The sequence below is a fragment of the Rhinoraja longicauda genome, chromosome 24 (genome assembly GCF_053455715.1).
Source record: "Rhinoraja longicauda isolate Sanriku21f chromosome 24, sRhiLon1.1, whole genome shotgun sequence".
NCBI lineage: Eukaryota > Metazoa > Chordata > Chondrichthyes > Rajiformes > Arhynchobatidae > Rhinoraja > Rhinoraja longicauda.
Window position 1 is genome coordinate 29,361,554 of NC_135976.1, and position 15,122 is coordinate 29,376,675.

Sequence of the window (15,122 nt, forward strand, 5' to 3'; positions counted from 1 at the left end):
TAAAATAGTAACTCCTTGCAATAAGGAAGAAGGCAATAATGAAATTGTTTTGTGATGGCATCTATAAAGGTGAATGTAACAAACACAGCCGCCTAGCAACTGAGCAAACACTCCCAACTCAACCATTCTGATCACTTACCCAATCTCTCTATTCATTTGACCTTTTGTCTGCAAAAAAGTCTCTTCAATGTCGTGGCAATCTCTCTCGCTCTCTTCTCCACCCCCCTCCAAACTACTAAATCATCCTCTGTATAGATTTATCATCAGGGGCCACCTACTCGGGCTTATTGGAATGGAAACCGTGGTCACAACTGCTTGTTATCAAGGGCTACCTATTGTTCGGGACCACCCAACATTCTCTCCCTACAGCCGAGAGCTCGGGTTTCCTTTACAGTGATTAATTGGCCTTGCCTATTTAGTTTAGAAATTACAGTGTGGAAACAGGCCCTTCGACCCACCGAGTCCGTGCCAACTGTCGACCACCCGTACAGTAGCACTACCCACCGCACGCAGTTTTACAGAAGCCAATTAACCTACAAAACCCGTACGCCTTTGGAATGTGGGAGGAAACGGGAGCGCCCGGAGAAAGTCCACGCAGGTCACGGGGAGAATGTGGAAACTCCGCACAGACAGCACCCGTGGTCAGGATCCAACCCGGGTCTCTGGCGCTGTAAGGCAGCAACTATACCGCTGCGCCCCCATTTCTATGTGTTGAGTTTTTTTCTCCCCTTCCCCCTCCTTTCTCCATCCCTCCCCCACCCCCCCCCCCCCCCCCCCAAAACCCCTCTCTGCTCTCTCCCACAGGGTAGGAAAGGTTTAGAGGAATATGTGCCAAATGTGGGTATGTAGGATCAGAGTAGATGGAGTATCTTGGGTAGCATGGGCAAGTTGAGCCGAAGGGTCTATTTCCATGCTGTGTGGCTCTATGACTCTACAAGGAGAACATTAAGATTTGGGGATATTCTGGAATTGAGAATTAGTACAGAATTTTGAGATATTATGGCATTTAGGTAAAGGATCATCTGCGATCACTGATTGAGAAAGTTAGTTTAAGAAAATAACTGCAGATGTTGGTACAAATCGAAGGTATTTATTCACAAAATGCTGGAGTAACTTAGCAGGTCAGGCAGCATCTCAGGAGAGAAGGAATGGACGACGTTTCGAGTCGAGACGCTTCTTCGACCCTTCTTCCCATTCTCTCCTGAGAAAGTTAGTTTAATTTACTGTCACATGTACTGAGGTAAAGATAGAAAATAGGTGCAGGAGGAGGCCATTTGGCCCTTCGAGCCAGCACCGCCATTCATTGTGATCATGGCTGATCATTCACAATCAGTAACCCGTGCCTGCTTTCTCCCCATATCCCTTGATTCCACTAGCCCCTAGAGCTCTATCTAACTCTCTTTTAAATTCATCCAATGAATTGGCCTCCGCTGCCTTCTGCGGCAGAGAATTCCACAAATTCGCAACTCTCTGGGTGAAAACGTTTTTTCTCACCTCAGTTTTAAAGGAACAGTGAAGAGTTTTTGTTGCGTGCTGACCAGCCAGCGGAGGGAGATACAATACACGATTACAATCGAGAGCAAGCGTGATCAGTTCAATAGCTTGCTCCACCTCTGTTCCATGTGTTTTTGTGTACTTTTCCCCTTCAAGTAGAAATCCCCGCAAAAGTACCTATGTTTGCGTTAGTTGTAATTTTCCCTGCTTTCCACCATCTTGATCTACCCGCGTTCCAATGCCGTTTATATTTTACGTCCCTAATCTGGACATCCCATGACCGTTGCCCTCCCTCTCCGCTACTTGACTTTCTGGGTTAATTTTTAAAATGGCTTGAAATGTGAAAATATTGAACTTTGAGGTCACTGCAAGAGCGGACAGAAAAGATAAAGGTCCTCCCTCGCGGGGAAATTCCTGCTTCTCGCTCCCTTCAGAAGACACAATGTTAAAGAGGTCATTTGTAGGAAATGTTTTCAGTTTCATTTTATGGTGGTTACAGAATGAGATTGGTGCCAAAATATCATTTGAATCCACAGAGTTTTCATCAGTGCAGTGTGACTGCAGGAATTGTTCGATGTCCGTTTTTGAGGTTTAGGAAGTTCGAATGCTCTACTGACTAAAAAGAGCTGCCATGTCACACACACACACACACACACACACACACACACAGACACACACGCAGACACGCGCACACACACACACGCAGACACGCGCACACACATGCACACACGCAGACACGCGCACACACACACACACACAGACACGCACACACACACACACACACACGCACAGACACACACAGACTCACGCACACAGACACGCACACACGCACACAGACACACGCACACAGACACACGCACACAGACACACGCACACAGGCACACGCACACAGGCACACGCACACAGGCACACGCACACAGGCACACGCACACAGGCACACGCACACGCACACACACACGCACACACACACGCACACACAGACACACACACACAGACACACACACACACACACACACTCCCCCTGGTCTCTGCTGCCGAACTACTTTCGGCTTGAGTATTGAGCTTTGAGTTTAGTTTATTGTCATGTGTACCGAGGTACTCGTGTTAGTATATAATAGTCTTAGTTGGGTGTGACGGTGGCGCAGCGGTAGAGTTGCTGCCTTACAGCGCCAGAGGTTCGGGACCGATCCTGACCACAGGTGCTTGTCTGTGCGGAGTTTGTATGTTCTCCCTGCGTGGGTTTCCTCCGAGATCTTTGGTTTCCTCCCGCACTCCAAAGACGTACAGGTGTGTAGGTTAATTGGCTTGTCATAAATGTAAGTTGGCTCCAGTGTGTGTGGGATAGTGCTAGAGTGCGGATAAGGGCCTGTTTCCTTGCTGCCTCTCTAAGCTATACTAAATGAGAGAGTGCGCACAATTTCAAGGGTCAAAACCTATATAAAAGCTGACAGTTCCGAGGAGAATTTCAGAGCAGTAACTGGGACAGTTCCGCTCTCCTTGTGCACGTAGATAAAGTGTGTCAGAAACATGGATGCAAATTGTCAGAGGCCAGTTGACAGCCGATGTCAAAGGCATGTTCGTTAAGTATGGGTAGAGTTGGTGGGAGAAGCATAGCAACGCTTAGGAAGGTCGGCATGTTCACAACGACTCTCACCGACCTCTACAGTTGCCGCGTAGAAAGCATTTTATCGGGACGCGACTCGCAGCACTGTTTGGGAACAGCTCCGTCCAAGACCGCAAGAAATTGCAGGGAGTTGTGGAAGCAGCCCGGACCATCGCACAAACCAACCTCCCATCGATTGACTCCATTTACACCTCGCGCTGCCTCGGCAAGGCCAGCAGCATAATCAAGGACGAGTCGCACCCCGGCCACTCCCTCTCCTCCCCTCTCCCATCGGGCAAAAGGTACAGAAGTGTGAAAACGCACACCTCCAGATTCAGGGACAGTTTCTTCCCAGTTTCTTATCAGGCAACTGAATCATCCCACCACAACCAGAGAACCACTATCTACCTCATTGGTGACCCTCGCACTATCCTGATCGGACTTTACTGGCTTTACCTTGCACTAAACGTTATTCCCTTTATCATGTTTCTGTACACTGTAGGCAACTCGATTGTAATAGCCGACTGGTTAGCAAGCAACAAAAGCTCGGTACACGTGACATAGAAACATAGAAACATAGAAAATAGGTGCAGGAGTAGGCCATTCAGCCCTTCGAGCCTGCACCGCCATTCAATATGATCATGGCTGATCATCCAACTCAGTATCCCGTACCTGCCTTCTCTCCATACCCCCTGATCCCTTTAGCCACAAGGGCCACATCTAACTCCTTCTTAAATATAGCCAATGAACTGGCCTCAACTACCTTCTGTGGCAGAGAATTCCACAGATTCACCACTCTGTGTGAAAAAAAACTTTCTCATCTCAGGCCTAAAAGACTTCCCCCTTATCCTTAAACTGTGACCCCTTGTTCTGGACTTCCCCGACATCGGGAACAATCTTCCTGCATCTAGTGAACTAAACTGAACAAATGGATGACCCTCTCTCCACCTCGCCGGCCACCCACCGTCTAGTTAAACCAGTCTCAGCGCTTTTGTAGAAAGTAGGAAAGTGAAAGAGAACTATTCTTGGCCTTGTGCCTGGCTGGAATGTTGGAGACCGGTAGCCAGGAAGATCTTCTGGGAACTTGTGGAGTTCAGACCAGGATCTAGTCTCTTCTACTTTCACTTGCCCCGATATATAAAATATGTAATAACACGCATACCATCTGTCAGTTCCCCTTGACTTGAGCTGTTCCAAGCACAGCACCCTCCTCCTAAGTAAACATCGAGAAACCTGCACTGTTTTGTGTTCTGAGTCCTTTAGTAACACTGCACAAGTTACGTGCAGCTTATCACCAACACAGAATTGTCCTTTGAATCTTCATTGTGACTAAGATTTGGCCTGGGTTTATTATTGTCACCTCTACCAAGTCACAGCGAAAATCCTGGTTTTGCTAGCTATACAATCCGATCAGATAGACAATCGGTGCAGGAGGGGGCCATTCGGCCCTTCGAGCCAGCACCGCCATTCAATGTGATCATGGCTGATCATTCTCAGTCAGTACCCCGTTCCTGCCTTCTCCCCATACCCCCTGACTCCGCTATCCTTAAGAGCTCTGTCAAGCTCTCTCTTGAATGCATTCAGAGAATTGGCCTCCACTGCCCTCTGAGGCAGAGAATTCCACAGATTCACAACTCTCTGACTGAAAAAGTTTTTCCTCATCTCATTTCTAAATGGCCTACCCCTTATTCTTAAACTGCGGCCCCTTGTTCTGGATATACCAATTGCAATAGGTAGCGCAAAGGGGAATGGATGTTTATGGTTTAATTTTGACTTTATGTGGCTGTGTGTCTGGTTGCTTTTCACTTAGTATGGCTGTATGGTAACTCAAATTTCACTGTACCTTAATTGGTACATGTGACAGTAAACAGACCTTGAAACTTTGAAGATACAGAGTGCAGAATATGGTTCTCAGCATTGCAGTGCAAAGTGGTGGAGTAACTCAGTGGGTCAGGCAGCATCGCTGGAGAAAAAGGATGGGTGACGTTTTTCGGGTCAGGACCCCTTCTTCAGACTACCTCTCGAGTCTGAAGAAGGGTCCCGACCCGAAACGGCACCCATCCCCTTTCCTCCAGAGATGCTGCCTGACCCGCTGAGTTACTCCAGCACTCTATGTCTATCTTCGGTATAAACCAGCATCTGCAGTTCTTTTCTCCACATTGTAGCGCACCAGTTCCATAGACAAAGTCCAAAGTCCGCAATGGGTTAGAGGTGAATTGGACAGTGCCCCAGCTTATGGAAGGGTTGTTCAGTGTCATGATAAAGGAGGGGAAGAAGCTGTCCATAAGTCTGCTGATGGATGCTGTAAAGCTTCTGTACCTTCGGCCGGACAGGAGCAGGGAGAAAGCAGGAATGACCGGGATGGGACAAGTCTTTGATGATGTTGACCGTTTTTCCGAGGCGGTGTCTCGGAAAAACGGTCGGAATCAATGGTGGGAAGTCTTTGCAAAGGGTGAATTAATGAAGACTTAACCATGATGTGTAGGAAGCAACTGCAGATGCTGGTTTATACCGAAGATAGACACAGAATGCTGGAGTAACTCAGCGGCACGGTAGCGCAGCGGTAGAGTTGCTGCTTTACAGCGAATGCAGCGCCGGAGACTCGGGTTCGATCCTGACTACGGGTGCTGCACTGTAAGGAGTTTGTACGTTCTCCCCGTGACCTGCGTGGGTTTTCTCCGAGATCTTCGGTTTCCTCCCACACTCCAAAGACGTACAGGTATGTAGGTTAATTGGCTGGGTAAATGTAAAAATTGTCCCTAGTGGGTGTAGGATAGTGTTAATGTGCGGGGATCGCTGGGCGGCACGGACTTGGAGGGCCGAAAAGGCCTGTTTCCGGCTGTATATATATGATATGATATGATGATGATAGACACAGAATGCTGGAGTAACTCAGCGGGTCAGGCAGCATCTCTGGAGGGAAGGGATCGGTGATGTTTCGGGTTGGAACCCTTCTTCAAACTCAAGCCTTATCCGCTTCGGGTTTACTAACCTTCTAAATTGTTTTCCTTTTCAGATTGCTGACTTTGGGCTGTCCAATTTATACCACCACGACCGATTCTTACAGACATTCTGTGGTAGTCCACTCTATGCTTCTCCGGAGATAGTCAATGGGCGGCCGTACAGGGGTCCTGAGGTGAGATTCTTTCTCTCTAATGATTCCTGGGAATAAATCCTGGAATAATTGTAGCACGGAAGGAGGCCATTCTGCCATTAGGATGTGGCGATACCATAAGTTCTAGGAGCAGAATTAGGCCATTCGGCCCATCAAGCCTACTCTGCCATTCAATCATGGCTGATCTATCTTTCCCTCTTCAGTATAATCTTTGAAACATCTTCGGCATAGATTTGGAAACAGCAGGTGCTGGTTTATATCAAAGGTAGACACAAAGTGCTGGAGTAACTGAGAAGGTCAGGCAGCACCTCTGGACAAAAAGGGATGGGTGATGTTTCGGGTAGCAACAGATGATGGATCCTGACCCGAAATATTACCCAGCCTTTTTCTCCAGGGATACTGACTGACCCACTGAGTTATTCCAGAACTCTGTGTCTACCTTTGGTACAGATTTGTTGAGACAAAGAGTCAGAGTCATACAGAATGGAAGTAGACCATTCAACGCAACATGCCCATGCCGACCAACATGCCCCATCTCCACTAGTCCAACCTCCCTCTAAACTTGTCCTATCCATGTATCTGTCATTTAACTAGCCTGCTTATGTATTGGAAATTCCACGCAATTGTGTTGCATTATGCAAGTTGATTGAGGGTTGGAATCAATTCATATCATATAAAGGGCAATCGAAGCTGAATATAAATCAACATATTAGATCGGATTATAGAGCGTTTGGAAATAAATCCATGGGGCCGATCCTTTATAAGATGAATGTTGACATTTTACACTGTGTTGGCTTTCAGCAAACTACCAACAATTCTATTAATCCAACTTAACACAACGATGATAACACTCAATAGGCCCAGCCACAACAAACACTGAAAGGTCCTTACGCAAGAGTCACACAGTGTCCCACACACACTAGGGACAATTTACATTTATGCCAAGCCAATTAACCCTGCAAACCTGTATGTCTTTAGAGTGTGGGAGGAAGCCAAAGATCTCGGAGAAAACCCGCGCAGGTCACGGGCAGAACGTACAAACTCTGTACAGACGGCTCCTGTAGTAGTTGGGATCGATCCCGGGTCTCTGGCGCTGTGAGGCAGCAACTCTCCCTCTGTGCCACCGTGCTGTCTATTGTGATGAGTTTTTCTTTTATTCGTGGGGAAAATAACTGCAGATGCTGGTACAAATCGAAGGTGTCACAAAACGCTGGAGTAACTCAGCGGGTCAGGCAGACAATAGACAGTAGACAATAGGTGCAGGAGGAGGCCATTCGTCCCTTCGAGCCATTCAATGTGATCATGGCTGATCATTCTCAATCAGTACCCCGTTCCTGCCTTCTCCCCATACCCCCTGACTCCGCTATCCTTAAGAGCTCTATCCAGCTCTCTCTTGAATGCATTCAGAGAATTGGCCACCACTGCCTTCTGAGGCAGAGAATTCCACAGATTCACAACTCTCTGACTGAAAAAGTTTTTCCTCGTCTCCGTTCTAAATGGCCTACCCCTTATTCTTAAACTGTGGCCCCTTGTTCTGGACTCCCCCAACATTGGGAACATGTTTCCTGCCTCTAACGTGTCCAACCCCTTAATAATCTTATACGTTTCGATAAGATCTCCTCTCATCCTTCTAAATTCCAGTGTATACCCGAAACGTCACCCATTCCTTCTCTCCTGAGATGCTGCCTGACCCGCCGAGTTACTCCAGCGTTTTGTGATACTCTCTTTTATTCTTCGTTGGTCTCCAAATTGACGGCGATGTTGTTGTTGCCCCTGGCAGGTTGACAGCTGGTCCTTGGGCGTTCTACTCTACACACTGGTCCATGGCACCATGCCCTTTGACGGGCACGATTACAAAAACCTGGTCAAACAGATCACCAACGGTGAATATCGCAAACCGACCAAACCTTCAGGTAAACAGCGGCACACGGGGTTCATTGAGTATCTTCGCTGATGTCAGTTTGTTCCAAGGTTTCTCCACGTCCATCGAAATACTCTTTGCCGTGGGTGTAACTGAATGTGGGCGGGATGCAGCTCACAATGGAGAATTCACAATGGGAGATAGGAATCTGATCAGGCTGAAGAAGGGCCTCGACCCGAAACGTCACCCACTCCTTCTCTGCAGAGATGCTGCCCGACCCATAGAAACATAGAAAATAGGTGCAGGAGTAGGCCATTCGGCCCTTCGAGCCTGCACCGCCATTCAATATGATCATGGCTGATCATCCAACTCGGTATCCCGTACCTGCCTTCTCTCCATACCCCCTGATCCCTTTAGCCACATGGGCCACATCTAACTCCCTCTTAAATATAGCCAATGAACTGGCCTCAACTACCTTCTGTGGCAGAGAATTCCACAGATTCACCACTCTCTGTGTGAAAAAAAACTTTCTCATCTCGGTCCTAAAAGACTTCCCCCTTATCCTTAAACTGTGACCCCTTGTTCTGGACTTCCCCAACTTCGGGAACAATCTTCCTGCATCTAGCCTGTCCAACCCCTTAAGAATTTTGTAAGTTTCTATAAGATCCCCCCTCAATCTTCTAAATTCCAGCGAGAACAAGCCGAGTCTATCCAGTCTTTCTTCATATGAAAGTCCTGCCATCCCAGGAATCAATCTGGTGAACCTTCTCTGTACTCGCTGAGTTACTCCAGCATTTTGTGTTGACCTTCACAATGGAGATCACTGGTTCAGTTTAGTGTAAGAAAATAACTGCAGATGCTGGTACAAATCGAAGGTATTTATTTCACAAAGTGCTGGAGTAACTCAGCAGGTCAGGCAGCATCTCAGGATGCTGGTTCAGTTTAGATAGTTCCTTTCTACAATGTCTATTTGCACCCAAGGTAGACTCAAAGTGCTGGAGTAACTCAGCGGGTCGGGCAGCATCTGTGGAGAAAAAGGATGGGTGACGTTTCGGGTCAGGACCCTACTTCAGACTGAAAGTAGAGGGGGGGGGGTGGGGGAGGTGAGACTGGAGGTAAGAAAAGGTCCTTTGTTGTAAAGTGAGTAGAGTGTTGTACATTTGGAGAGGGTGAGGTTAAAGTAGGTTCGGGGAGTAGAAAAGTTTAGACGGTTGATACGCTGCTGGGTATTTGTTTAGTTTAGAGATACAGCGTTAAAACAGGTCTTTCTGCCCACCGAGTCCAAGCCGTACATGGATCTCCCGTGCGCTAGGTCTACGTTATCCCACATTCGTATCTTACACACTAGGGGCAATTTGCAGAAGCCAATTGACCTACAAGCTTGCACCCCCATTCGATCAGTGGGTTGAATTTGCCCCCTGCGCCCTGGAGATTCGTTCCCATAGCCGACTTTCACGGACGGCTTTATCAGAATATCCCGTCCCCCAAAAAGCCTTGACCTCTGTCGATCCGGCAAAACGGATAATCTGGCAAGGCTTTGTAACCAAGGGTGCCGCAAAATCAGTGGTGGACCTGTCCTCCCTCAATCGGTGATAACGGAGGATCGGCAATAACAGACACCATCCCTCCTTGCCCCCAAGGGTCATTTTAAACCAGGGTTTACTGTGCCTGATATATCGCGGTGACTGACGTGGTTTTGGTGACGTGTCTTTGCAGATGCTTGCGGGCTGATCCGGTGGTTATTGATGGTCAACCCAGACCGCCGGGCCACCATTGAAGATGTCGCCACGCACTGGTGGGTTAACTGGGGCTACAAGTCGCAGATCTGCGAGATGGAGCCCGCGCGGGAGGGGTGCGGGTGCGAGCCGCCCCCCACCGTGGCCCTGGACTGGATGCAGCGCTCCTCCCGCATCGTCTTCGAGAGCAGCTCCAAGGTGCGCTGCTTCTTCAAGCAGCACAGCTCGCCGCTGGAGCGCCAGAGGTCGCTGAAGAAATCGAAGAAGGAGAACGACATCTCGCACTCGCTGCAGGAAGGGCCGGCCTCGGAGAGCCCCGGCAAGTGTCTGCTGAAGAGGCCCAAGGGGATACTGAAGAAGAGGAGCAACCACGAGCACCGCTCGCACAGCGCCGGCAACGTCAGCCACACGGCGGCCTTGGAGGACGACGTCTTCGCTCGCATGGACTCCAGCTCTCCCTCGGCGGTGACCAGTGGGCAGCGCGACTTCCCCTCCCCCCCCGCCCCCAAGAAGGGCATATTGAAGAAGCCGGCAAAGAGAGAGTCCGGGTACTACTCATCGCCGGAGCAGAGCGAGTCGGCGGACTTGCTGGACTACGAGGACTCCGTCTTCCAGGCGGCCGCGTCGGGAGCCAACAGCGACTCCTACGACGACTCCAGAGACCAGACCTCCCTCCGCAAGGGGATCCTCAAGAGGAACGGCAAGTTCTCCTCCGGCAGCGCCGACTCGGCGGTGGCCTCCGCCGCCAACGCCCTGAGGAGCCTGGGCTCCTTCAACGAGCTGGCCTTCTCCGACATCCGCCTCTCGTCCCACCGCGGCTGCCCGGCCAGCGCGGTGAGCGAGGACAGCATCCTGTCCTCCGAGTCCTTCGACCGCCTGGACCTCCCCGAGAGCCGGCAGGAGCGGCGCCGCCGGCCCATGCGCTCCTGCGTCTCGGCCGACGACCTGCTCCAGCTGGCCGCCGCCGAGACGGACTGCAGGCCCCGCCTCTGCAAGATGAAGTGCCTGGCCGACAGCAGCTTCTCCCTCACCGACCTGGACAATGTGACCGAGGTGTACAAGAAGGCGGTGGCCATCTGCAACAAGCTGATCTGAATAGGACAGTCTCGCTGGCCTTGTCAGCCCCTCCCCTCCCCACCGCTCCCCGGAGTCCTGACAACATCTCTCCGCGTGACCCGAGCGGGGAGGGCTGCTGACCAGATGCACACTCAAAGTCACAAAGACAAAGTTAGCTGAGAGGAAGAGAAAGTGGCAATAGGAAGATGGAGGCTTTAGGAAGTGATACCAAGGAGAGGGGATGTAGGAGAATCGAGGTGTCGTGCAAGGGGACCTATCCTCCCCTGTTAATCCAGTTGGACCTCTTGCTAATGCAAGGTATATGGGAATTGCCCTAAATTGGGAACAGGCTTGGCTTCGAAAGAGACCTGCTCAACCCTTGCACGGTGATGTCCGAGTGGGAAGGCAGAGGAGCTGTGTAAAGATGGTTGATGAGATTGTGAATTTAAACAAGGGGATAAAGTTTGGGAAATAACAGAATGCAGAAAGACTTCCCTTCTTCCTTCCTTCCCTACGTATTTTGACTCTTATTTAACAAAAACAAATATGTAGGGGTTTGAAGGGGATTTGGTTGAGAATTTCTGGTGGTGTTAAAACACCATTAAAACAAGAATCCGTACATTCCAGCAATGCATTTGGCCACTTAAAAACACTCAGATCGCTGGTCAGCAAATGGGTACCTTATCTCTGGCAAAAAAAAAGAATAAGTACAGGGAAATGGAACAGTTGTACCATGGAGAAAAATGACTTTACTATTTATGTGTCAGACATGTATATATTTTGCAAGTTAATTTATTGTTCCCCCCCCCCACCACCCACTCCTCATCCATTTCAGACTATTGGCTGTGCGTAAATAAAAGACCAAGTCCGAAGATGTTTACTATTGTAATGAAGTAGATTCTTTTTCTACTAGTTAATTGTAATAAAAATGAATATAATCTTCAAATTGCAATGGATGCCAATTGATTACAGCAAGGAAATTGTGTTTGTGTTCCCCCCCTTCCCCCCCCCCCCCCCTCCCCCTCTGGGGGGAAGAATTAACGCGTGACACGCATTATTTGACTGTCTTCCTGTTACTGGGAAAGGTCTGGCATTGAGACACGATCATAATGTTGGAAAAAATATTTTTAATGTTCGGATATGTTCCGCATTTGGGTGTCGAGTTTGTATTTTTTAGAGGGGAAACTGAGGGGGGTAGAGTGTGGAGGTGGGAAATGTGGCCTCTCCTCAACATTCCTGTTTCAGACTGTGTTACTGTGCGTGTGTAGGAAAGAACTACAGAAGCTGGATAGACTCACAATGCTGGAGTAACTCAGCGGGACAGGCAGCATCTCTGGAGAAAAGGGATGGGTAACGTTTCGGGTCGAGACCCTTCTTCGGACTGTCCTTCAGACAGGTCTCTTTCAAAACCTCCTTCAGTCTGAAGAAGGGTCTCGACCCGAAACGTCACCCATTCCTTCTCTCCAGAGATGCTGCCTGACCTGCTGAGTTACTCCAGCACTTCATGTATATCTGTGTTACTGTATTGTTTGAATTGTATTCACATGCTGTGATGTTGCATGCCATTGTGACTGGATGAATGTTATTTCGACTGGTGGACTTGTTTTCTGAGTGAATATGTGAATCCTACTTGAATCTACCCTTCCTTCCCCCCCTCGCCCCTTTCCCCTCATTTTCCAATTCGAATCAATGCAGTTTTTTAAAAAGAAAAGCTAGTTGTTCGAAATTTGGAATAAACTATCACATTTTGACTTAAGGATCGCAAAGTCAGCCTGGCGATGTGTTAGTTTTCTTTCTGTTCTCTTGTGAATGTTTTCGATGTGTTATTTATGTGAGGCAACTGAGTTTATCTGGGACACCATTGCTGTGCAGAAATTTGATCACGAACCCTTTAAATGTTTGAACAGTTGACTTCCTACCTTACGATGAAGGCAACAACTTATTGTCATTGTGTAGGAAGGAACTGCAGATGCTAGTTTACACCGAAGGTAGATACAAAATGCTGGAGTAACTCGGTGGGACAGGTCGCATCTCTGGATAGAAGGAATGGGTGACGTTTCGGGACTGAAGAAAGGTCTCGACCCGAAACGGCACCCGTTCCTTCTATTCAGACATGCTGCCTGTCCCGCTGAGTTACTCCAGCATTTTGTGTCTTGAGTTATTGTCATTCTGCTAGACTGGTATGGAATTTATAGGAAAACAAAAGTTAAAAAAAATCATTTTGATATGTGAGTTAAATACACAAACAGATTTGAATGATGCTGTGAGATATTCCAATAACTATCAGTTTTATTTTTGAATTGTGCAAGAGGGAAATATTGGTCGGGGTTTAAATTGGTTCTTAGTGTTTCCATTGCAGTTGTAAGATCATCCGTTATTTTGCCACTTTGTGGGTCCTCCTGGCAGTTTGCTCTTCAACAACTTTTCCACACTTTCGATCCCTTGTGGGTAAAATAGCAGCTCGTTTGGTCCCTTGACCAAAGGGAGATGTGAGATGCTGAGGAGATTTGAAGAAGAGGATTAGCGAAGGTTTTTTTTGAAAATCTCAATGGGCAAAGGCACATAAGCACAAGGACGATCTATTCAGTCCCTCCTCAAACCTCACTCCTCAAGCGTGCTTTGCTCTATAACCTTCAACGTCTTTACCGAGCAAGATACCTGTCAATGTTTATTTGAAAGATTTCATTCATCTTTTGGAGTCTGTGCTATTAGATATTGCATTCCAACATCACTCTGAGCGGTCCAACTCCCACTTAGATTATTCTTTTCCGCACTCTGGATATAGTGGAGGAAGTGTGGGAGATGCTAAGAAATTACCTGTTCCATTTCCTCAAACTCAAAACACCTCATCATTCAAACAGACCATTGCCACATGAGGCCAGACTCTGATGATTCACTGCCCTGTCATCTTGGCTCAGATTGAGGCAGTAATTTTGGTTTTGCAAATGAACGGGAAGTGGGGGGGGAGTATCTAAAGGATCCATCGCCTAAAGATCGCCAGTTGGTTGCACTTCCTGGGAGGTGGAGGTATTGGGGAGGTGTGGGTGTCTTTGCTGTGCGGGACAATAGAGCGACATCCACCTGGACTATTGACCCTCAGCCAAAGGTCGATCCCAACATGGTGCCTTGTGGCGTTGATCTGTTGCTGGAGTACGATCTTCCAAGCAAAGAGCAGGGATCAATGGATGGGAGATTAGTGCAATCGTGCTTACACCGATGTTTCTCGTCCAGCATGAGTTCTCAGACTTGCTTATGCCCCAGGTACTGAAGCTGGGGCAATGTGATATATTGCCTTGTGCCTACTTGCTGTGGACTACATGCTTTGTACATGTATTCCTTGAATTACTGAGTAATTTGTATCAAACAGAATGTCAAGACTGAAGAATCTGTGATTTTGTTTTTGTTGTATAACGCTAATTTATTTTTTTTAGATGGTTAAATTCCATTTGCCACAATAAAAGAAATTGCCTTAAATCTGATTCATTTTTTTTCTCTTTTTCTTTTATTAAACTGGGGATTTCAGTAACCTAGACTGTGCGTGCAGAGGATACAGGCGTTTAGTTTAGAAACATAACGTGGACAATAGACTATAGTAGGCCACTCGGCCTGCAGGAGTAGGCCACTCGGCCCTTCGAGCCAGCACCGCCATTCAATGTGATCATGGCTGATCGTCCACAATCAGTAGCCCGTTCCTGCCCTCGCCCCATTCCCCCTGACTCCACTATCGTTAAGAGCTCTATGGAAGTAGGCCCTTCAGTCCACCGCGCTCGCGCCGACCGACAATCACCCATACACAAGATATATCCTGCACATTGGCCGTCAGTTTACAGAAGCCAACTAACCTACAATGCGGGAGGAAACCAGATTACAAGGTTATACCCTGTATAAGTTAGGGGGCCACTGGCTTCCCACTCAATGGTTTAACCTTGGAACTTACCAAATAGTGAAAGGCCTGGATAGAGTGGATGTGGAGAGGATGTTTCCACTAGTGGGAGAGTCCAGGACCAGAGGCCACAGCCTCGGAATAAAAGGACGTACCTTCAGAAAGGAGATGAGGAGGAATTTCTTTAGTCAGAATCTGTGGGAATTCATTGCCGCAGAGGGTTGTGGAGGTCAAGTCGATGGATATTATTGAGGTGGAGTTTGATAGATTCATGATTAGTACGGGTTTAGGGGTTATTGGGAGAAGGCAGGAGAATGGGGTTGAGAGGGAAAGATAGATCGGCCATGATTGAATGGCTTAATTCTACCCCTGTA

The 15,122-nt window shown here is 48.1% G+C and overlaps 1 protein-coding gene across 2 annotated transcripts in view; it reads left to right on the plus strand.

The window, feature by feature from the left end:
- The window catches only part of nuak2 (NUAK family, SNF1-like kinase, 2), a 49,519-nt gene extending 35,180 nt beyond the window's left edge, over window positions 1-14,339 (plus strand). The window contains exons 5-8 of one of the 2 annotated variants that reach the window (XR_013548863.1): window positions 6,114-6,233; window positions 7,993-8,125; window positions 9,790-12,172; window positions 12,355-14,339. Coding sequence is in view for 1 of the 2 variants with exons in the window: in XM_078420917.1 (XP_078277043.1) it covers window positions 6,114-6,233; window positions 7,993-8,125; window positions 9,790-10,904 (1,368 nt within the window). In the remaining variant the exon portion in view is untranslated. Of the gene's footprint in view, window positions 1-6,113; window positions 6,234-7,992; window positions 8,126-9,789; window positions 12,223-12,354 lie in introns of those variants that run through there. The other variant, XM_078420917.1, reaches the window with a different exon arrangement.
- Window positions 14,340-15,122: the final 783 nt, after the last annotated feature.